This window comes from Eschrichtius robustus, chromosome 12 (assembly GCF_028021215.1).
Source record: "Eschrichtius robustus isolate mEscRob2 chromosome 12, mEscRob2.pri, whole genome shotgun sequence".
NCBI classification, from domain to species: domain Eukaryota; kingdom Metazoa; phylum Chordata; class Mammalia; order Artiodactyla; family Eschrichtiidae; genus Eschrichtius; species Eschrichtius robustus.
This window is the reverse complement of record NC_090835.1, coordinates 69,856,868-69,881,117: the sequence shown is the minus strand read 5'-3', so window position 1 is coordinate 69,881,117 and position 24,250 is coordinate 69,856,868. Positions and strand designations below refer to the sequence as shown.

The 24,250-nt window shown below is 40.2% G+C and overlaps 1 protein-coding gene across 4 annotated transcripts in view; it reads left to right on the top strand.

Moving 5' to 3' along the window:
- Positions 1-3,978: 3,978 nt before the first annotated feature.
- The window catches only part of SRPK1 (SRSF protein kinase 1), a 92,212-nt gene continuing 71,940 nt past the window's right edge, over positions 3,979-24,250 (top strand). For 3 of the 4 annotated variants that reach the window (XM_068557374.1, XM_068557373.1, XM_068557375.1), the window contains exons 1-2: positions 3,979-4,059; positions 4,588-4,648. In XM_068557374.1, the coding sequence (XP_068413475.1) occupies positions 4,047-4,059; positions 4,588-4,648 (74 nt within the window). In that variant the 5' untranslated portion in view covers positions 3,979-4,046. Of the gene's footprint in view, positions 4,649-24,250 lie in introns of all 4 variants that reach the window. The other variant, XM_068557372.1, reaches the window with a different exon arrangement.

The following is a 24,250-nucleotide window of genomic DNA, read 5'->3' as shown; positions in this document are numbered from 1 at the left end:
CACGTCCCCTGCATTGTAAGGTGGATTCTTCACCACTGGACCACCAGGGACGTCCCAAGGCTTTTATTCTTATACCTCCTCCACCTACTCCCCTCAACCCTTCACTCCAGCACAATTTCCTTGTGAAGTATAAGCTTTTATAGAACAAAGCCAGAAAGTGGTTTATCTCCAAGCAACTTCTGTTCTCAAGCCTCTCCAGGGATCAGGGAGCCCAAGAGGCTGACTTCTTGCTTGGAAAGTGCTGGTTGCTTTGGGTGTATCCTACAGACTGCCCAGACAAGCTGTGCTGGATCTTTTGTTTGCCCTCCAGATTCACCCTCCACCCTCTCCACCCTGCTCTGTGCCCTGGGAGGCTGGCCTGCATGGACTGCATCACCCAGGCACCTTTGCCTTCTAACTTCCAGTTGAGTTTTGTCAATGGGAGGCACTAGTTGGAGAGGATGATTGGAGAAAGAAGTTGGGTATATGTTTCCCTGCTGCGCCATGGTTATATCCCTTTATCAAAGGGCACAGCTGTATTCAGGCAGTCCTTTCTTACTGCTACAGCTCTGTTATGGGTTGAATTGTATCCCCATCCCCAAAAGATATATTGGAGTCCTAACCCCCAGAACCTCAGAAGGTGACCTTTTGGAGATAGGGTCTTTACAGAGGTAATCAAGTTAAAATGAGCTCTTGAGGATGAGCCCTAATCCAATATGGCTGATGTCCTTATGAAAAGGGGAAATTTGAACATAGATTGAGACACACATACAGGGAAGATGATCTGAAGAGTCGTGGAGAAGGCAGTCACCTACAAGCCAAGCAAAGAGGACAAATCCTTCCCTCATAGTCCTCAGAAGGAACCAACCCTGCTGATGCCTTGGTTTCAGACTTCTAGCCTCCAGGGCTGACACAATACATTTCTATTGTTTAAGCCACCCAGTTTGTGGTACTTTGTTAAGGCAACCCTAGCAGACTAACACAAACTCTCATTGGGTCTGGTAACACCGCCACCCCTTGTGTCTTCAGGCCTAGGGTGGTGAAGACTCCCAGCATTGCTAGTCCTCACCATCCCTAGTTGGTTTCCCTTAATCCTGTCCACACCACAATCTCTTTATTCAATTCTCTTCAATTATTCTGTTGGCTGTGCCATGTTTACTGATACTCAAGTCTAAAATATAACTATATTTTCCCAATATACTTCACAAAACTCTCACAAAGGCAAGAGAAAGTTCTATTGGGGTTCTCCAATTATGCAGACATCTACTGGGAATCTTATTCAAGGTAAAGCATCTGATATATTTTCACTTTCTTCTTCTGTTGCCTATTTCATCTTGCAGGACATAGGGGAAGCCATGAGGGGAAGTGATACTTTGGACTTAATTCAGATCAAAATTGTGAGAGTTTGTGGTAATCAAGGTAGGGAATGGGTGTGATGAAACATGTATCCTACACTTTAGGTGCTCATATTTCAAAAATTCCAAAGAAGCATTAGGTAAGATCCTAGGACAGTCTTAAAAAATAAGTTAGCTCAAAAGGAATGGGATCTTGCAGAAATTAAATTCTGACACTGCCCATGAACAGCAAAAACACGACGACTCATGTTCTCTGAATAATCCTACTTTTAAAAGAACTTGCAGAAAAACAGTTGCGGGAGAGGCGTATGCACGTAATTGAAAATGAATACCAAAGAATGGCCACCACTTTTAAGAATAACTTCTGGAAGGGGAAAATCCAAAATAGGATAAGTCCTGTGAAAACAGGGGGGAAAAGTGATTTTTAAAGTTACATTTAAAGCGAGAAATACAAAAAAAGGTATAGGCTTTAGAATACGGGAAAAAACCAAACTAGCTTATATGAACAATTATAGAAATTAAAGAAAAGGTGTGAAGAACTGAAGAATGCTGACAGACTGGGGAAAAACAGATGACAGAAAAAGGAGAAATAGTCAATTCTAGGAACTCAGTCCAGTGAACTTGACACTGACTCTGGAAAAATCCTCAAATGAGTTGTTAAACAGATGGCTGGTGAGCTCTTAGAGAGTGAATCAACAGTCACTCAGAGATGTATTTCCTTTTTGATGGATCTGCACTAACCCATTTGGGTTTTAGCACAGCTCTCCTGTTGTCCCTCTCAGTGTTTTCTCTCCCTCATCTAGACCTTTCTCATAAACTGCACATCATTTATTCTTTGATTAGACAAATATTTGAGCACCTAGTAAGTGCTAGGCACTAATTTCCCCATTCTGGGACTTTCCCTCAGCCCCCAGCTCTCTCCTGTCTTTTCTAAACCCCGTGTGGTTTTCCTGCGCTGGCAGAATCCACAGACTCCAGGGCTTGACTGTCTGCCCCAACTCTCCTTTTGTTTTCAAGGATAGAATTGGGAGGAAACTGGGTTGCAGTTTTCCTTCGCCAACAGGTGCTGTCCTCTTTTGCAATATGCCCAGAAATGCTATCATTCGGGTTCCATGCAAGATATTAATTATCTCAATTTCAAATTTAGCAAACCTACATTTCCAGCCTCACGTTCCACTTCATCTCTTCAGTCATTACCAGCCCCAGTCCCTGCCTGTAAGTTTCCAAGCCTGTGCCTTTTTGCTCAGTTGATTTTCTCATTCAGGAGCCTGCCATCTCCTCCACCTCTGGATATCCTACACATTTCCCAAGACCCAGCTCAAAAGCTGCCTCCTCCCTGGCTGGACTTAATGACCTACTTTGCTCAGTAAAATCCCGCTCAAGCCCCATGCTTGACCTGTGCAGCACCATTGTACTTTCATCTTCCCTTCTCAGTCAATTAATTATTTGTCTGTCTTGCCCACTGGAGTCTAACTTCTTTAAGGGCAAGGGTCTGCAGGCTTCCACCCAGTCCAGCTGCAGTACTTTACAAAGGGGTCGGCAAACTAAGGCCTGAGCAAAGTATGGTTGAAATAGTGGAAAAAAGATCAACAGAAAAATAATATTTCATGATACATGAAAATTACATGAAATTCAAATTTCAGGGACCATAAATAAGAGTTTTTCTGAACACTGAGAGCCCCTATTTTCTTTGACTGCTTTTGAGCTCTAGTGGCAGAGCTTAATAGTTAAGAGATCTTATGGCCCCCAAGATCTCTTGGGGTTTACTATATGGCCCTTTACAAAAAAACTTTTCTAACCCTGCTTTACAACAAGGATTTGATGACTGATCACTGTGTCAGGACACCAAGGTTCTGAGTACATATACCCTCCGAGTTTTAGTTTATTTGTGTATTGGAAGTAATAACTATGTTGCTTTTAAGCTGTCATGAACATCAAACGAGATAATGCACTTAGAAAAGTATAAAAATATTCTATAAAGACAACTGTGTTTATCTGTACTGAAAAGATGATAAAGCCGTAAAATAAGAAAACACTGTAAGTTTTTATTCTCCCGCTTCCTTCGTTTACAGTCTTCTCTTGAATTTTAAATTTTAAGAGAAAACTCACTTTTAAAGTTTTATTTTTTAAGTGACGATAAAGTCACAGGTTCCTTCCTTCCAGTCTTTCTTTTGTGTTGCTCCCACCTCCTTTTCTTTCTCACTTGTAATTCCCGCCCCCCCTCCACTTTCTTTATATAGTTTCTCAATTGGCCCTCACAGTAACTCAGTGGAGACACTGGGACACACCTGATTATTCCATTTTACTGACCAGGAAACCAAGGCAGATTACAGTTGGCTGCGCAGCTCTGACGCAGCACGCAGGGAACCCTCAGTGCCACGCTCTTCGCCATTCCTTAGGGGCAACTGCCCGGCAAATAGAACAAAGCTGACCCTGCGAGGCTTCCAAGCTCGGTTCTCAAACACCCCTTGCGTGTTCATCCTCGGCGTTCTTTCCTTCACCCCTCCTCCCCCATTCTTTGCTGCGCCCCCCCTTCTCGGGAACAGGTGGTAGGCTCCGCGCTCAACGCGCAGGCGCGCGCCGTCGTGGGCGGGGCGGGGCGGGGCGGGAACTGGGGGGCGGGGTGTGCGCGGGCTTAGGTTTTGGGCCGCGGCGGGAGCGGGAGTCACCGCCACTGGAGTGCGCAGGCGCCTGGCAGTTACCGGTCTCGCCATGGAGCGGAAAGGTGAGCGGTGGAGCGGCCTCCGCCACGAGGGGCAACGGCAGCCGGGGCAAGGCCCGGGTCAACGCCGGGAGCTTCGCCTAAGCGCCGCCGTCCGGTCCCCGGGCGTGCGGCGCCCCTCCACTGAGGTGGTGCCGCCCCTCACCCCCCGCCTCTGGGCAGCCGGTCCGCGCCCCTCAGCTCCGGCGTCCTTCCGCGCCGGCAGTCATTGCCTCTCGTTCCCCGCCAGGCCAGCCCGCCCCTTGGGGCCACTCCAGGGCCCGGCCCTCGGCAGGCAAGGCCGACCCCCGCGCGCCAGCCCCCTGACCCGGCCTGAGCCCCTTCCGGCGTGCCCCGCCTGGGCGCTGCTCTGCGCTCCGTGGGCCGCCAGTCCCCTGAGCGGCCGCCTGGCCGACGCCGCGGCGGTTGCCCCGGAGCCGCCCCTCAGGCAGGCCCCGCACCCGGGCCTCGCGCCCCTGCTGGGTCTCCACCCTCACCTTGGTCTCTTTCTTTCATCCCTATTCGCCCTTCATCCATCCCTCTCTCCTGCAGTGCTTGCGCTCCAGGCCCGAAAGAAAAGGACCAAGGCCAAGAAGGACAAAGCCCAGAAGAAGTGAGTCTCGCGCCCCAACATCCCTTCCTTTGGATTTGCCCCCGCACCTCTTCTATGGTTGCACGCCTTGAACGTGCATCGGGTTTGGACACCCGGCGGCCGCAGCCACATGGCCTCGGGGCGGCCGAGGAGGGTAGCGCCCCGTGAACCATGTGGGCGGGGAGCTTCTGTTGGTGGAGGCCAGGTCTGCGTCTTAGCAGCCCCGCGCCTTCTGGAAAGGGCTGTTGGGAGAGGACCGTAGCCCGACCAGTACCTTACTTTCCCAACTCCAGAGAGGAGGCACAAGCTCCCCGAGTTTGAGCCTCCCCACGGAGCTGGTAGATCATTATCAGTTTGCGAACCCTGCTCTCTATCTATACCTGCTTCCCAGCGTCTTAATTTGCCTCCTCCGTCTGCAGGGTAGGCGGCAGGGAATTCTTGAATGAATTTTCCGTATTTTGGTCTGCTAGCCACACGCTCCCTTTTATAGAGGAGGGCATGGAGCTTTCCCCTGGGTTAGGCAACTTCCTGAGCCTGCAGGCGCCTGGCCTTCCTTGCAATGTGCAGGCAGCCCTCTGGGGTATGCAGCCGGTTTCTGTTGCTGCTTCTCTTTTCCCTGAACCTCAAGTCCTCGCACTGAATGCAGATACCTTCTGGAGTGGGCATCACAGTGGTGACGGGGAAGTTCTTTAGCCAGCGCTGTTGCTGATTCTGGCTTGGTGTGTTAAGTACCACTTGCCGGTTTTTATCAGCAGGATGCAGAATCGTGGTTTAGCGCTATTGTGGGAAACACAAAAGTTGGTCAGAGCGTCATAGAAACGCCCAGTAGAGGGCTTCTGCAAGTGAGGCTTAGTCTGAAGAACTTTTATCTTGTGCTCACATTTAATTGCAGAGGGCCTTGGAAATTGTCTTTTAGACAATTTGTACTCAGAAAAAAATGCATTATTTTCATGACACTTTTCCATTTCCTTGGATCTACGTGGAGTTGTACACCATCTAAGTCTTTCTGAGCTGATAAAACTCATTTCAGAGGCTTTCCTAGGTTTTCTTTCTGAATGATGATACAAGATCCTGGCATGTGTGCGTGTGTGTATGTTTGTGTATTGTTTTTGGCAGCTGCCTAATGTTTCAGGAGAGCAAACGATGACTTCTATCAATAGAGCTAAAGTGGTAGGTGACCTAACCTCTTGCTTCATTTCTATCAACTGTCTTATGAAATTTTTTATTTTGTGAAGTGCTTGGTAACCAGTGCATTTAAATGTGAGTTTATATGTGTTTGTGTGCGTATTTAATTTGCCTCTTGATTATCCATGTATGGATGATTCAAAAACCAGTTTTTACTCCCAGATTGGTTTAATGGAAACAGCCAGGAGCTAACCTGGTTCTCCCGTGCGGTGGGAATTTAAATGTTACTCTGTGTGTGTGTGTGTGTGTGTGTGTGTGTGCGCGCGCGCGCGCACGCGCGCGAGCGTGCGTGCACAGCCTTAGTTTTGTTACTCTCTGTGGAGCTGATATGAATGTGTTATAAAACCATATGTTTTCTGCTGATGTAAGGAGGTGGTGATTTTATTATTCACTGTATTATTTAGATTTCATCTGTCCTGGTCTCTCCACTTGGAAATTAACCTTGATATTAGCCTGAATCAGCCTATAATTTGGGAGATAAATATGTATGGGTGATCATATACTTTATTTTTAACACCAGATATTCATTACTTTGGATTATCTATCTATTTATTTATTTATAATAAGTTTGTTCATTTATTTTTGGCTGCGTTGGGTCTTTGTTGCTGTGCATGGGCCTTCTCTAGTTGCGGCGAGTGGGAGCTACTCCTCGTTGCGGTGTACGGGCTTCTCATTGCGGTGGCTTCTGTTGTTGCAGAGTACGGGCTCTAGGCACGTGGGCTTTAGTATTTGGCTCTCGGGCTCTAGAGCGCAGACTCAGTAGTTGTGGCGCACCGGCTTAGTTGCTCCAAGACATGTGGGATCTTCCCGGACCAGGGCTCTAACCTGTGTCTCCTGCATTGGTGGGTGGATTCTTAACCACTGTGCCACCAGGGAAGCCCCATGGATTATCTGTTTAGACCATATGCTTTATTTGTAAACCTGAATATATGTAATTTGGATTATCTGTTACTCCTTCATTCACTACTGTGGGTAACCTAGAGTCACTTGTATAAAAGCAAGTGAGTAGTACAGATAATTAGTTATTTTACTGAATATTTCATCTTGTACAACTTTGACTCCTTGAACCACCCCCATTTACTTATAGTTTCAGAGGTGCTTAATTTTTTATTTTGTCTTCAATTAATAGTTTTTCTTGATAATATTACTTTTTCTTTTTTTTGGTTTCTCCAGCCTCCTTTTAAGTACTTGAAATGTCTAATTAACTTGGTTAGAGTACTGTGTCAGAAGTTCAAGCCTCACCTGTCTCAGGTAAATTGACTCTATTCCTTGACTCTTGACTGCACTCCTGACTTCTAGTCATTTTGCAAAGGCAAGCTGCTAGTTACCAGGAGATCAGTCAGGGAGAAAGTCTGAGGAAGAAGGTGCGATAGTTTGGTCTTTGGAGTGAGTCAGATCTGATTTGAATTCTGATTTTGCCACTTTTTAGCAATCTGACCTTGGATTACTTAGTTAAGGAAACAGTCTTATATGTTATGACTGGTAGCTCAGTCATAATGAAAACTCATCAGGACTTGAAGTTAAAAAAAAAACCAAACATTTAAATGAAAAATTTTAGAAATTTTGGATGTACAACAGTAAATAACATCCTAGTAATTTAATCATGGTGTGGAACAGGTGGAAAAGATTTTCAGTCCCCTGATTTTGTAGATCTTAAAACTAGAATCTACATACTTTAAATAATATTACCATGGAGCTGAACCTGTTTGTAGCAGTGTCAAAACTGGAATCCAGGGCTCCTGCCTTCCAGCTCAGTGCTCTTTAGGATTTGTTTCCTTTGGGTTCTTTTACTGTGCTGAAAGATCTGACTTTGGGGATTTTTAGTTGTCTTTAGTAGTTTTATTTGAGGAATTCCTTCTCCGTTTCAGTTTTTCAGACACTGTACTCTTATTTACTAACATTAACTAGTTGGTGATAATCTCTATTTTACCTTACAGATAAGGCAATTGAGATGTGCCAGATTACTCCCCTAGAAAATTTAAAGCTAGGTTTCTAACCCAGATCTGACATACCCCAAAGCCCTGGATACTAACCATTGCTGTCTCCAAGTGACAATTCCTTTTGGTGTATCTGAGGACAAATAAGAATAGCGGCTGAGTGAACAGAGGCTTCTGAATAAGGGACCTCAGGACGCATGGGTGTTTAGGTACACTTTCATGGCCCATTGGGTATGTCTCTTAAAGGGTACAACATTCTAGCTCCCTTTGAGCATTCAGTTTTCAATGTGTATATCAAGAGCTGTGTGCCTTTATCTGTTTGTCATAGGTTTTTATAATTTAAGACAATTTACGTCTGCTTTTTTTTAAGATTTATTATTTATTTTATTTATTTTTGGCTGCATTGGGTCTTAGTTGCAGGACGTGGGATCTTTGTTGAGGTGTGCGGGCTTCTCTCTAATTGTGGCGCACAGGCTCCAGGGCGGGTGGGCTCTGTAGTTTGTGGCATGCAGGCTCTCTAGTTGAGGCACACGAGCTCAGTAGTTGTGGCATGTGGGCTTAGTTGCCCCATGGCATGTGGGATCTTAGTTCCCTGACCAGGGATCAAACCCACATCCCCTGCATTGTTAGGCAGATTCTCTACCACTGGACCACCAGGGAAGTCCCTATGTCTGCTTTCGAAATTGTTTCTATGGAATATAATTCCAGAATGGATTTCATATCTAATAATTTTACTAAGATAAAGGGATTGAGAGGTGGGAAATGGGGGTGCAGTTTTAAATAGGGTGATGGAGAACACATTGATAAGGTGACACTTGAAGGAGGTAAATGAAGGGCTGCTCTAGGAGTGGGAATATTCTTCTAACTCCTGCTTAGCCACCAGAACTGGACAGTATTACTTGAAAAAGTTTCCCAAAGACGGTAATCTATAAGGTATCTTGTTTTAATTTCTTTTATTACTAAAAAGTTGACCATTTGGAGGATATATTTATTGATCTGCTACTATCTTTTGTCCATTTTTATGTTGGATTGTTGATCATTTTCTTGATCTTAAGAGCTATTAAGAATATACCTTTTGTTATGTGACAGATCTGTATTTATCAGCTTGTTAGCCTTTCAAATTACATTTATAGTATGTTTTTGACATAAATTGATTTTTTAAAATGTGGCTTATCTATTTCTTTGCTTTTTACCTTTGAAATTTTTGATGTCAACTGTCCTATGTTTAAAGAAAGTTGCATTTTTAACTTTGTGTGATTCCATTAAAGTATGTACCTTCAAAATTATGTACTGCTAGAATTGCATTTTAGAATTGCTCTTAGAAATATTTTCTTGTCCTCTTTTCTTTCTCAGTAAGTTTATGTACGTTAGTAAATTTTATTTGCATTAGTGTTTCTTCTACAGTGAGGCCCAGAGGCTTGCCAGTTTACCATGTTTCTTTAGATTACTACTTGAAACCAGCAACTTATTGAAGTGCTAAAAGTGGTGGGTGTTTAGGAACTCCTATATTAAAAATGAAAAGACAACTCACAGAAAGATAAACAAGTTGAAAAGGCAGAGGGCTATGTACCAGATGAAGGAACAAGATAAAACCCCAGAAAAACAACTAAATAAAGTGGAGATAGGCAACCTTCCAGAAAAAGATTTCAGAATAATGATAGTGAAGATGATCCAGGACCTCGGAAAAAGAATGGAGGCAAAGATCGAGAAGATGCAAGAAATGTTTAACAAAGACATAGAAGAATTAAAGGACAAACAAACAGAGATGAAGAATACAGTAACTGAAATGAAAAATACACTAGAAGGAATCAATAGCAGAATAACTGAGGCAGAAGAACGGATAAGTGACCTGAAAGACAGAATGGTGGAATTCACTGCCGTGGAACAGAATAAAGAAAAAAGAATGAAAAGAAATGAAGACAGCCTAAGAGACCTCTGGGACAACATTAAACGCAACAACATTTGCATTATAGGGGTCCCAGAAAGAGAAGAGAGAGAGAGAGGACCCGAGAAAATATTTGAAGAGATTATAGTCGAAAACTTCCCTAACATAGGAAAGGAAATAACCACCCAAGTCCAGGAAGCGCAGTGAGTCCCATACAGCATAAACCCAAGGAGAATCACGCCGAGACACATAGTAATCAAATTGGCAAAAATTAAAGACAAAGAAAAATTATTGAAAGCAGCAAGGGAAAAATGACAACATACAAGGGAACTCCCATAAAGTTAACAGCTGATTTCTCAGCAGAAACTCTGCAAGCCAGAAGGGAGTGGCATGATATACTTAAAGTGATGAAAGGGAAGAACCTACAACCAAGATTACTCTACCCGGCAAGGATCTCATTCAGATTCGACGGAGAAATCAAAAGCTTTACAGACAAGCAAAAGCTAAGAGAATTCAGCACCACCAAACCAGCTCTACAACAAATGCTAAAGGAGCTTCTCTAAGTGAGAAACACAAGAGAAGAAAAGGACTTACAAAAACAAACCCAAAACAATTAAGAAAATGGTCATGGGAACATACATATCGATAATTACCTTAAATGTGAATGGATTAAATGCTCCAACCAAAAGACACAGGCTTGCTGAATGGATACAAAAACAAGACCCATATATATGCTGTGTACAAGAGACCCACTTCAGACCTAGGGGCATATACAGACTGAAAGTGAGGGGATGGAAAAATATATTCCATGCAGATGGAAATCAAAAGAAAGCTGGAGTAGCAATACTCATATCAGATAAAATAGACTTTAAAATAAAGAATGTTACAAGAGACAAGGAAGGACACTACATAATGATCAAGGGATCAATCCAAGAAGAAGATATAACAATTATAACTATATATGCACCCAACACAGGAGCACCTGAATACGTAAGGCAACTGCTAACAGCTATAAAAGAGGAAATCAACGGTAACACAATAATAGTGGGGGACTTTAACACCTCACTTACACCAATGGACAGATCATCCAAACAGAAAATGAGGAAACACAAGCTTTAAATGACACAATAGACCAGATAGATTTAATTGATATTTATAGGACATTCCATCCAAAAACAGCAGATTACACTTTCTTCTCAAGTGCACACGGAACATTCTCCAGGACAGATCACATCATGGGTCACAGATCAAGCCTCAGTAAATTTAAGAAAATTGAAATCATATCAAGCATCTTTTCTGACTACAATGCTATGAGATTAGAAATGAATTACAGGGAAAAAACCATAAAAAACACAAACACATGGAGGCTAAACAATACGTTAGTAAATAACCAAAAGATCACTGAAGAAATCAAAGAGGAAATCAGAAAATACCTAGAGACAAATGACAATGAAAACACGATGATCCAAAACCTATGGGATGCAGCAAAAGCAGTTCTAAGACGGAAGTTTATAGTAATACAAGCCTACATCAAGAAACAAGAAAAATCTCAAATAAAGAATGTAACCTTACACCTAAAGGAACTAGAGAAAGAAGAACAAACAAAAGCCAAAGTTAGCAGAAGGAAAGAAATCATAAAGATCAGAGCAGAAATAAATGAAATAGAAACAAAGAAAACAGTAGCAAAGATCAATAAAACTAAAAGCTGGTTCTTTGAGAAGATAAAAAAAATTAATAAACCATTAGCCAGACTCATCAAGAAAAAAGATGGAGAGGACTCAAATCAATAAAATTAGAAATGAAAAAGGAGAAGTTACAACAGACACTGCAGAAATACAAAGCATCCTGAGAGACTACTACAAGCAACTCTGTGCCAATAAAATGGACAACCTGGAAGAAATGGACAAATTCTTAGAAAGGTATAATCTTCCAAGACTGAACCAGGAAGAAATAGAAAATATGAACAGACCAATCACAAGTAATGAAATTGAAACTGTGATTAAAAATCTTCCAGCAAACAAAAGTCCAGGACCAGATGGCTTCACAGGTGAATTCTATCAAACACATAGGGAAGAGCTAACGCCCATCCTTCTCAAACTCTTCCCCAAAATTGCAGAGGAAAGAACCCTCCCAAACTCATTCTATGAGGCCACCATCACCCTGATACCAAAGCCAGACAAAGATACAACAAAAAAAGAAAATTACAGACCAATATCGCTGATGAATATAGATGCAAAAATCCTCAACAAAATACTAGCAAACAGAATCCAACAACACATTAAAAGGATCATACACCATGATCAAATGGGATTTATCCCAGGGATGCAAGGATTCTTCAATATATGCAAATCAATCAGTGTGGTACATCATATTAACAAATTGAAGAAAAACCATAAGATCATCTCAATAGATGCAGAAAAAGCTTTTGACAAAATTCAACACCCATTTATGATAAAAACTCTCCAGAAAGTCGGCACAGAGGGAAACTACCTCAACATAATAAAGGCCATATATGACAAACCCACAGCAAACATCATTCTCAATGGTGAAAAACTGAGAGCATTTCCTCTAATATCAGGAACAAGACAAGGATGTCCACTCTCGCCACTATTATTCAACATAGTTTTGGAAGTCCTAGTCACGGCAATCAGAGAAGAAAAAGAAATAAAAGGAATCCAAATCGGAAAAGAGACGGTAAAACTCACTGTTCGCAGATGACATGATACTATACATAGAGAATCCTAAAGATGCCACCAGAAAACTACTAGAGCTAATCAATGAACTTGGTAAAGTTGCAGGATACAAAATTAATGCACAGAAATCTCTTGCATTCCTATACGCTAATGATGAAAAATCTGAAAGAGAAATTAAGGAAACTCTCCTATTTACCATTGCAACAAAAAGAATAAAATACCTAGGAATAAACCTACCTAGGGAGACAAAAGACCTGTATGCAGAAAACTATAAGACACTGATGAAAGAAATTAAAGATGATACCAACAGGTGGAGAGATATACCATGTTCTTGGATTGGAAGAATCAATATTGTGAAAATGACTATACTACGCAAAGCAATCTACAGATTCAATGCAATCCCTATCAAATTACCAATGGCATTTTTTACAGAACTAGAACAAAAAATCTTAAAATTCGTATGGAGACACAAAAGACCCTGAATAGCCAAAGCAGGCTTGAGGGAAAAAATACGGAGCTGGAGGAATCAGACTCCCTGACTTCAGACTATACTACAAAGCTACAGTAATCAAGACAATATGGAACTGGCACAAAAACAGAAATATAGATCAATGGAACAAGATAGAAAGCCCAGAGATTAACCCACGCACCTATGGTCAACTAATCTATGACAAAGAAGGCAAGGATATACAATGGAGAAAAGACAGTCTCTTCAATAAGTGGTGCTGGAGAAACTGGACAGCTACATGTAAAAGAATGAAATTAGAACACTCCCTAACACCATACACAAAAATAAACTGAAAATGGATTAGAGACCTAAGTGTAAGACCGGACACTATAAAACTCTTAGAAGAAAACATAGTAAGAACACTCTTTGACATAAATCACAGCAAGATCTTTTTTGATCCACCTCCTAGAGTAATGGAAATAAAAACAAAAATAAACAAATGGGACCTAATGAAACTTCAAAGCTTTTGTAAAGCAAAGGAAACTACAAACAAGATGAAAAGACAACCCTCAGAATGGGAGAAAATATTTGCAAAGAAATCAGTGGACAAAGGATTAATCTCCAAAGTATGTAAACAGCTCATGCAACTCAATATTTAAAAAAAACCAACCCAATCCAAAAATGGGCAGAAGACCTAAATAGACATTTCTCTAAAGAAGACATACAGATGGCTAAGAAGCACATGAAAAGCTGCTCAACATCACTAATTATTAGAGGAATACAAATCAAAACTACAGTGAGGTATCTCACCTCACACCAGTTAGAATGGGCATCATCAAAAAATCTACAAACAACAAATGCTGGAGAGGGTGTGGAGAAAAGGGAGCCCTCTTGCAGTGTTGGTGGAAATGTAAATTGATATAGTCACTATGGAGAACAGTATGAAGGTTCCTTAAAAAACTAAAAATAGAATTACCATATGACCCAGCAATCCCACTACTGGGAATATACCCAGAGAAAACCATAATTCAGAAAGACACATGCATCCCAATATTCATTGCAGCTAACTATTTACAATAGCCTGGTCATGGAAGCAACCTCTATGCCCATTGACAGAGGAATGGATAAAGAAGATGTGGTACATATATACAATGGAATATTACTCAGCCATAGAAAGGAATGAAATTGGGTCATTTGTAGAGACGTGGATGAACCTAGAGACTGTCATACAGAGTGAAGTAAGTCAGAAAGAGAAAAAGAAATATTGTATGTTAACGTATATATGTGGAACCTAGAAAAATGGTACAAATGAACTGGTTTGCAGGGCAGAAATTGAGACACAGATGTAGAGAACAAACGTATGGATACCAAGGGGGGAAAGCAGCAGGGGGTGGGGGTGGAGTGTGACAAATTGGGAGATTGGGACTGACATATAGACACTCATATGTATAAAATGGATAACTAGTAAGAACCTGCTGTATTAAAAAAAATTTTTTTTTCCTTAAAAATGAAAAGACAGGCTGGTCAACTAAAATCTGTTTTTACTCTAGTTTTTAGACCTGGTAGAATAACTGCAGCAGGCTTTTTTGTTTTTTACCCACCTTAGGTAGACTTTTGCCTAGTGTTCCCCAGGTCTTGTCTACCACTAATGCTGGTTTGGGGACTAAGTTCATTTTTATATTGGCTGAAGTATTTTAATGCTTTTCTCACTGTAACTGAATTAATCCCAAGCAAATAAGAAAATTCAGAAAGCTAGGAGTTTTTTTTTAACTCTTCCTTTCCAGGTACAATGCAAGTAATGATTTAGCTAAACAGAAATAGATATCTAAATATATTTATAATCTTATGGTTTTTTCATCGAATTTAAGATGCTGTCGGTTTTTTAATTCACCATTTTATGTACTACTAAGAAAAAAAATACTACCAATTAACCTGATACACCATTTACTGTAAGATGTGTCTTGATTTCAGAGATGTAAAATGGGGGACATTTTCATGTTTGAGTTTGTGAAATGCAGTAATTCCAGGTTTGTGCAGAATTGGCAGCATGATTGTCTTTTTTAAAGCTTTGTTGTGGAAATTTTCAAATATGTATAAAATGAGAAAAAAAGGCAAAATAAACTTTCATATATCCACCTTAACTTCCAACAGTGATCAGCTGTGGCTGGTGTTGTTTCATCTATTGATACATCTTCTCCTACTCCCCTCCATCTTATTTTAACGCAAACCCTAGACATTATCATTTTGTAAGATATGGACTCTTAATTTTTAAAAACATAACTACAGTACTATTATAACACCTAAAATTTTTTAACACAAGTTGATATCAAATATCCAACTTTGCCATTGTTTTAAAAGTCTCTCTAGTCTTTTTATCTATAGGTTCTGCATGGTTTTGGTTTTTGTTTTTTCTTTCTTTGCAAACTTTTTTAAATTAATTAATTTATTTCTTTTTGGCTGCATTGGGTCTTCATTGCTGCGTGGGGGCTTTCTCTCGTTGCGGTGAACGGGGGCTAATCTTCCTCGTGGTGCACGGGCTTCTCATTGCGGCGGCTTCTCTTGCTGTGGAGAATGGGCTTCAGTAGTTGTGGCACGTGGACTCAGTAGCTGTGACTCACAGGCTGTAGAGCTCAGGCTCAGAAGTTGTGGCGCACAGGCTTAGCTGCTCTGTGGCATATGGGATCTTCCCAGACCAGGGATCGAACCCGTGTACCCTGCATTGGCAGACGGATTCTTAACAACTGTGCCACCAGGGAAGTCCCTGCAAATTTTTTGCTAGACTGCTTCATTGGTGGTGTTGTATACTTCTATCAGATGGCACCTACTGTCTGGTTGACTCTTTATTTGTGATGTTAGTGGCCTTTGATCATTGCCTAGATCCCTGATTTTATTTGGGGTTGCAAAATGGTGATATTCTATTATTCTTTAATTTATTAATTGTAATACTTGTGTAAAGAGAAACTTTATCTCTTCTGTTTGCTTATCTAGGGAGAGACTTCATGTGTATGACAGACTGGATAAATACTTTATACTTTCCAGTTTTCAAAATAATGAGCTGGGTTCCTAGCATCCTCCAAAATGACCAATAAGATTTATTTGATTATGAACACTCAGATTTAAACATATCTGTGGTTCAATCCATTGTAGTTTTGTTTTGTACAGCTTTATGGAGGTATAGTTTATATACCATAAAATTCACCTGTTTAAAGTGTACAATTGAGTGATTTTCAGTATGTTCACAGAGTTGTGCAACCTTCACCACGATCTAGGCAGTTTGAAATATATCCATCACCTCAGAAAGAAACACTGTACCCGTTTGCAGTCACTCCTCATTACCCCCCATGCTACCTGACCTCCAAACATAGGCAACCACCAATATACTTTCTGTCTCTATGGATTTGCTTAGGCTGGATATTTCATATAAATGGAATCGTACAATATATGGTCTTTTGTGACTGGCTTCTTTTACTTAGCATGTTTTTAATGCTCATGCATTTTGTAGCATGTATAGTTGTTATTTTTATTGACTGTCCTATCTTTGGCCAGTTGGAGTCCCTTCATGATGGCCCTTGAGTCATTTTGACTCAGCCTGAGGCATCTTTGATAGCTTTTTGCTATCTGGTATGACAGTTTGTCCAGACTTGTACATTTTCTGCCCCAGTCAAGGAAATAGACCTTTCTCTAAGAAGCCTTTTAGTGGGAAATGACATTTGGAGATCACAATCTGGGCACTTAAGATGCTTATTTCTACTGAGTTAGTCATTGTTTCTAGGCCTTTTCTGTGGTTAATTAGGAAATAAGTTGTGTTTTTTCTCTTTAAAAAAAAAAAGTCATGAGTTCAAGTTATACTTAAAAATCAAATTAAATGACCCAGGGACTTTCCTTATCTTCTTTGATTTTACATCTCTATCTCCTTTCTCCCACGTTGAAAACCCCAGTTCTCAACAGCACCAACATGATTATTCATTTTCTTTTCCCACAGTATAAATACAGAATAGTCTGAGAATGACACTGTCAACACTACAACCAATGATATGATTACTGAAGAAAGCTAATGATTTCTTCTTATTGTTCTTCTTAGGGCATAGTATTTCAATAGGGATGTAGAGTCAAATTACTGAATTTTAAAGTTACGTGAGCTAGTTCCTTGCTGTGTGACTATGTTACCACCTGGTACACAGATTCATTTGTTTAATTTTTGCTTTCATTTTACATTTTTGGCTTTTTTAAATCTTGTAGAATTTGGGTCATCTGTGTTCTTAGTTTAAAATGAATATTGAATATATAGTAATTTGTGATTGTGTTGATTTATTTTTAGAATATGGCTTCTGAAGCATACTATCAGTAAGCCAAAAGGGAATGGTGGTTATTAGAATGTATGGAGTGGGCTTTCTCATTTGTCCTGTGAGAAGATGAGTCGTGTTACCAGATCTTCAGATTTTTTGAGAGACCCGGGAAATCTTTGCTTTTATGTGCTTCTCAACCACTCTTTAGATTTTTTTTTTTTTAACCATTATAACCATTATAAACAAGTTTAGGGGCAGGATCTTACAGCCTGCAGTTTATAATCTCTGCTGTAGAATCTTCAGGGTGAGAGTTAGTTACTAATTGGCATAATTATTAGGTCTAATACTATCTCTAGCCCTTCCCCTTAAAGTAAACACAGTTGTGGAAGAGATCTGTGGTTCTGTGTACCTCTTACTGGAAGATTAACTTTGGGAATTTGAAAAAGATCCATGCGATTAGCTATGAAGACCAGAGTATCTAGTTTTTCAACTACTTTAACAAGGAATGCTTTCAGAAAGTTGTCAGAAACCACAAAATAAGTTAAATATACTTTGTTCATTTTCAGAGAAGTATAGTAGCACTGGACACAAAAGTTAGTTGGCAGGAGCTAGATAAATAAAAATCATATTCATTTGTACCATGATGAGCCTTTGGTTATATAGATGAAGGTTAAGGCCAGGTATAATTCATTGCTATTGAGTAATAAATTCCTTGGTGGCTTAAATGCTTTGCATAATAGGTATTTAAAGATTGCTTATCAAAAAGTTTGAGAACATTTGATATATATTTTAACCACTATATAAGAATTGTCACCAGTATAAGAGTTGTCATCAGTGGCATGAAGTTTGGTGTTGGTACCATGAGTCATGTTGATGACCTTTATATATTATTTAATTTACTCAAATTCTAACTTCTTTGTTCTGAGTGATCAGGCATTTTAAACAATGCTACTCATTCTTTGGGGGTGGCCTTGTGAACTTTTGTTTCCTGAAATACTAAGGTGGCCTTATGTTGTAACTAATTACTAATATAAAGGTAATTTATGGGCAACTGTATCTTCTCATTCACTTTGTTCTTGATTGTGGTGCTGCCCTTCGGCCTGTGAAGGACCTTGAATGTCCTTTAAGCCAAGCAGTTTGACCACAGATGTCAGGTTCTGTCTATACATGAGCTTGGTGGCAAGCTCCCTTGATACGCCTTTTCTCTTCTATGACTACCTATGCCTTTGAGAATAGATTTTGCAGGAATTGTATGTTGCATATTTCTTGCTAGTATTAAGAATATAATGAGAGGGCTTCCCTGGTGGCACAGTGGTTAAGAATCCGCCTGCCAATGCAGGGGACACGGGTTTGATCCCTGGTCCGGGAAGATCCCACATGCTGCAGAGCAGCTAAGCCCATGCACCACAACTACTGAGCCTGCGCTCTAGAAGCCTGCGAGCCACAACTACTGAGCCCGTGTGCTATAACTACTGAAGCCCGTGCGCCTAGAGCCCATGCTCCGCAACAAGAGAAGCCACTGCAGTGAGAAGCCCGCGCACCGCAACGAAGAGGAGTCCCCGCTCGCCGTAACTAGAGAAAGCCCGTGCACAGAACGAAGACCCAATGAAGCCAAAAATAAGTAAATAAAATAAATAAATTTTTAAAAAATAGAATATAATGAAATAAATTAGCTAACTTATGCCCGTGTTGTAGGTGGAAGGATAGAATAGGTATATGTTTATCAAAAAAGAGCTTGTCTTCTTGAATCACACAGTCCCAGGTTCCAGCTTGCCTGTTTATCAAAATACTTGTACTGTTTATCAAATACTGTTTATCAAAAAAGAGCTTGTCTTCTTGAATCACACAGTCCCAGGTTCCAGCTTGCCTCCAACATGGTTGTTGGATGAACTTGGACAATATCATTTGACTTCCTTGAGTCTGAGTTGCCTTATCTGCAGATGGCGAGATTCTGATGCTGAAATTGTACGTGCATGCCTAGTTCAGTACTCAGCTAGGAGTATAGTGCTTTGGTGACTACTCCCATGCTCATGCTTCCTTCCTTAGCTAAAATGGGTTTACCCTTGACTTTTATGTAACATTTCTTACTAGTATTCATGTGTTGAACTAATGGTTTTAACTCACCTGTTGGTATTTCCTATATATATGTATCAGGTCTAGTTTGGGTTAGAGTCCCTAAAGATCAGGGATAGTTTATATTTAATTATGTGTATATTTCATCTGATAAATTCAGGCACTCAAATTTTTGTTTCAATGCTGCCAAACCCTAGCTCCTAGGATTACCGAGTTGATTTTGCTACTTGAGTATGTCTCAGAAATTAAATTCAGTTTGTCAGTTTGCAAAAGAAAGAAATTATCTGTCAGGAAAGATATATATGGAAAAGGCTGTGGGAGAAATTTAGCATTTATTGAGCTCCACCGTGTGTAGGTCCTGCAACTTAAAATAGTATCTAATTAAATTTTTGCATCAGATTAGGTACTCCAGAAGGGATAGAAAAATGACTTAAAACAGAGTGAAGGGGACTTCCCTGGTGGTGCAGTGGTTAAGAATTTGCCTGCCAGTGCAGGGGACACAGGTTCGATCCCTGGTCCAGGAAGATCCCACATGCTGCAGAGTAACTAAGCCCGTGCATCACAACTACTAAGCTTGCACTCTAGAGCCCGAGAGCCACAACTACTGAGCCCGCACGCCACAACTGCTGAAGCCCGCGTGCCTGGAGCCTGTGCTCCGCAACAAGAGACGCCACTGCAATGAGAAGCCCGTGCACCGCAACGAAGAGTAGCCCCCGTTTGCGCAACTAGAGAAAACCCGCGTGCAGCAACGAAGACCCAACGCAGCCAAAAATAAATAAATAAATTAGTTAATTAAAAAAATAAACAGAGTGAAGCCTTCCCCTCAAGGGGATTTCTTAAGGGAGATAAGTACACAAATATGATTTTCTTCTAGTCTCTATTAGTTTGCTATGGTTACTGAACAAAGTACCACAATCTGGGTGGCTTAGACAACAGAAATGTATTGTCTCACACTTTTGGAGCCTAGAAGTCTGAAATGAAGGTGTCAGCAGGGTTGAAGATGGCCATCTTCTCCTTGTATCTGTGCATCATCTTCCCTCTGTGTGTTTTAGTCTGTGTCCAAATTTCCTCTTTTTATAAGGACACTAGTCATATTGGATCAGGACTCATCCTAGACCTCATCTTACCTTGATCACCTCTGTGAAGATCCTATCTCCAAATAGTCACACTCCGAGAAACTGGAGGTTAGGACTCCAATGTGTCTTTTTGGGGGGACACAGTTGAACCCATAACACAGTCCGTAGAAGATAGTTCTCTGCTTTAGGAGATCCTACAATTATTCATTCCCCAAGGCAGGAAGAAATAGAAGACTGAAGTTCACATGTAAGTAAACTAGAGTTTCTAAGGTGCTTTTTCCAGTCAGCTTTTTTTTTTGTTAACTTATTTATTTATTTGGCTGTGCCGGGTCTTAGTTGCAGCACACGGGATCTTTGTTGCAGTATGCGAGATCTTTGTTGCAGCGTGTGGGATCTTCATTTGCAGCATGTGAACTCTTAGTTGTGGCATGCGGGATCTAGTTGCCTGACCAGGGATGGAACCCAGGCCCCCTGCATTGGGAGCGCACAGTCTTAGCCACTGGACCATCAGGGAAGTTCCTCCAGTCAGCTTTTAGTTTGTCTTTTGAAGCCAAATCATTTCTAAGACCCAAACACATCATCTTCAAATCAGTTCTTCCTGCTGAGTTTCAGTTTCATTTTTGAATCATTCCAGATAAAACTCTAGCATCTCTTACCTCTTTACTAAAATGTCACAATCCTATTTAAAATGTCAGCATACTCTGTCCCCTTACCTTATTCAATTTTTCTTTATAGCCCCTCTCATAGCCTGACATTATAGAACATCTATCTCCTTGAGAGAAGTTGAGAGAGGACTTTGATGGGACTTGCTGTCCCAACTTTAGCTATTCACCAGCAGAAACTCAAAAACCAGATAGATTCAGATAAATTAGGGCTATTTTTTGTCACCTTGTGCTAGTATGATGAAGACCAGGGACTCTTTTTTTTTTTTTTTCCTCACAGCTGCATTTCCAGTGCTTGGAAAGGTATCTGACATACCTATAGGCACTCCGTAAAAATAAGTTATATAAGTAAACATTTGCTTGTTTCTTTTCCGTTATTTCCTACATGTAATGCTAAAATTTATGTATCACGTACTGTTATAGTATAAACATAACCTCTGTGTTCCCCACGAGGTAGATGTTTTTCTGCCCTCGTTTTACATACTGGGCAACTGAAGCACAGAGAGCTTCTTGAATTAGCAGTTCATCCAAAGTCATGGAGCTCTGGTAGACTATGGAACCAGGATCAAACCTAACTCCTGACACCAGAGACCGTGGCTGTGTCTCCTGCATCTTTGCTTTCCAGTCCTCCTACGTTTTTACCACCTTCTTGTCAGAAGAATTTTTCTAAAGCACTACTTCTGCTTAAATTTCTGGATGGTTTCCTTCCACATAATACACTTCAACACTTGACATTTAATATTCTTCACAGTCTAGTTCTATTAGGGGATTGGTTGGAGCTGGGGTGGGGTGTAATGGTCTTCAATTGAAGAATGATAAGTAACAGCTAAAAATGAAAAAGAAGATACTTGTCTGATACATATACCTTTTCTGGGTATTTCTATTTTACAGGCAGTTAGCAAAATAAAGTCTGTTCTCATGAAACTTACATTCTGGGAGTGTGGGTAGGAAGAAATGGCAAGTGCTGAAGAAAAATGAAGCAAGGTCAGAGGGCAGGGGAGGGCATGCCTCTAACTGCTGTTTTATACAAACGGGTCAAGGAAGTTTTCTGAAAAGGCAACACTTAAACATGGACCTAAAGAGATAGGGTCAGAGAGATGGGTTGGGGGGGCAAGGGTGGGCAATGAAAAAATCATGTAAGCCCTGTATAGGCCATTGTGAAAACATCTATTTTGAGTGTAGTGGTTGCCTAATACATAATGATATGTTATTATATAATAGGGCTTTATTAAAGATCACCAGTTGTTTTCTGTTTTTGTTTTTTTAAGTATTACTGAGTCTAAAGTGCTCCCTGCAGAATCCTAGGCTGCTGGGGTTAGGAGATCACAGATTGCCATCTAGTGGCTGTTTATCATAAATGTGGGCAAGCCTTCCAGAAAATAAGCAGGTTCTACGGAAGTTTGTATTGCTAGCTTAATGATATCAGTGCAAAGTGTGGATGTCTGAAAAAAAAAAACTTCATATATGAACTATTTGAGAGTAAGTTGCAGATATTGTGCCACTTTACCCCTAAATACTTCACATATTCCCTTAGAACAAGGACATTCACTTACGTAATCACAATTATCAAAATAGGAAATAAAATGTTAATACAGTATTTAATGTAGATCTTATTCAACTTTTGTCAATTGTCCCAATGTCCTTTGTAGAAAGAAGGTTTTTTTCTGGTCTAGTATCTAACCCAGGATCATGCATTGCATTTAGTTTTTGTGTCTCCTAAATCTAGAACAGTTCTTTGCCTGCCTTTGTGTTTCCTGACATTGATATTTTTTAAGAATATCAGCCATTTATTTTCTAGAATGTCTCTCAGTTTGCGTTTTTATGTTTCCTTGTGATTCAGCTTATGCATGCTGGCACTACCTAAGTGAAATGTATCTTCCTTGGTGCATCCCATCAGGAGACACATGATATCCTTGCCAGTATTGGTGATGTTACCTTTGACTGCTGAGATAAGGTGGTGACTTCCAAGTTTCTCTGCCATAAAACTACGATTTTCCCCTTTGCAATTAATAAGTTATTTGTGGGAAGATACTTTGACCTATGTAAATAACTTTTTCCTCATCAAAATCTCACTGTTTTAGCATTCATTGTTGATTCTCACCTAAATCAGTTATTAATGTGATGGTTACAAAATGGTAATTATCTAGTTCTACCATTTCCTTCTATAGTTATTGGTCAGCATTCTGTTAGTAGAAAACGTTCCCTTTTCCCCATTCATTTATTTATCATCATAGTCATCAACATTAGCATGAATTTATGGAGTATTCTTTTATTCAGTGAGCTTTAATCCATTACACTCATTATTATGATGCTCAAATTCTTTCATATTTGGCTATTGGGAGCCCCTTCAAGCTGGCTTCTTGTTCTTTGACATGTCTCCTTTATTCTTTGAGCACTTCTGTACTCTCTGGCACAAGATATTCCATGTTCATCTTGTACTTTTCCTGCCCCAACCCTGGAATCAGTCATTTCTCTGAGGAGCCCTGGTTCCTTTTAGTGAGGATTGGTATTTAGAAACCAAGATTTGGGTGTGACTTTAAGTAAGTTCTTAAAAATTTTGTGTCAGAAAATATGTTAGCATGGTAGGTTTCTGTGATATCACAGTTCTTTATTTCTGGTGAAAAACTTAGGTGACAAATCTGTGATAATTATTCTTGGGCCCGTTCTTTGACCTTGCCTTACGCTGAGTAGGCTACTGGAGCAATGATAATTAATGTTGTATTTGAAGTTCATATTTCCTTGTGTGGTTATTAAGTAATCTAAAATACTGAATACATGAAGAGATATATTGGTTTGGAAGACTCAGATTTAAATAATAATTAGTTCTTCCTAAATTAATATATAAATTTCCTATTCCTGTAACAGCATTCTGTGACGACAATTCCAAACTTTATGGAAAATACAAATGTAAGAATAACCCAAAAAATTTCCAGAAAAGTGTAATCCATTTTGAGGGTTTTTTTTAATATCGTGTGAGAAAATGTTCTCATTTAATTCTTTTACATGTAGCTGTCCAGTTTTTTCACCACCTATTGTAGAGGCTGTCTTTTCCCCTTGTGTATTCTTGCCTCCTTTGTCATAGGTTAACGTAAGTGCATGGGTTTATTTCTGGGCCCGCAGTTCTGTTCCATTTATCTATGTCTGTTTTTGTGCTGTTACCATACTGTTTTGATTACTGTAGCCTTGTAGTATAGTTTAAAATCAGGAACCTGATCCCTCCAGCTCTGTTATTCTTCCTCAAGATTGTTTTGGTTATTCAGGATCTTTTGTGTTTCCATACAAATTTTAGAATTGCTAGTTCTGTGAAAAATGCCATTGGTCTTTTAATAGGAATTGCATTGAATCTGTAGATTGACTTGAGTAGTATGGTCATTTTAA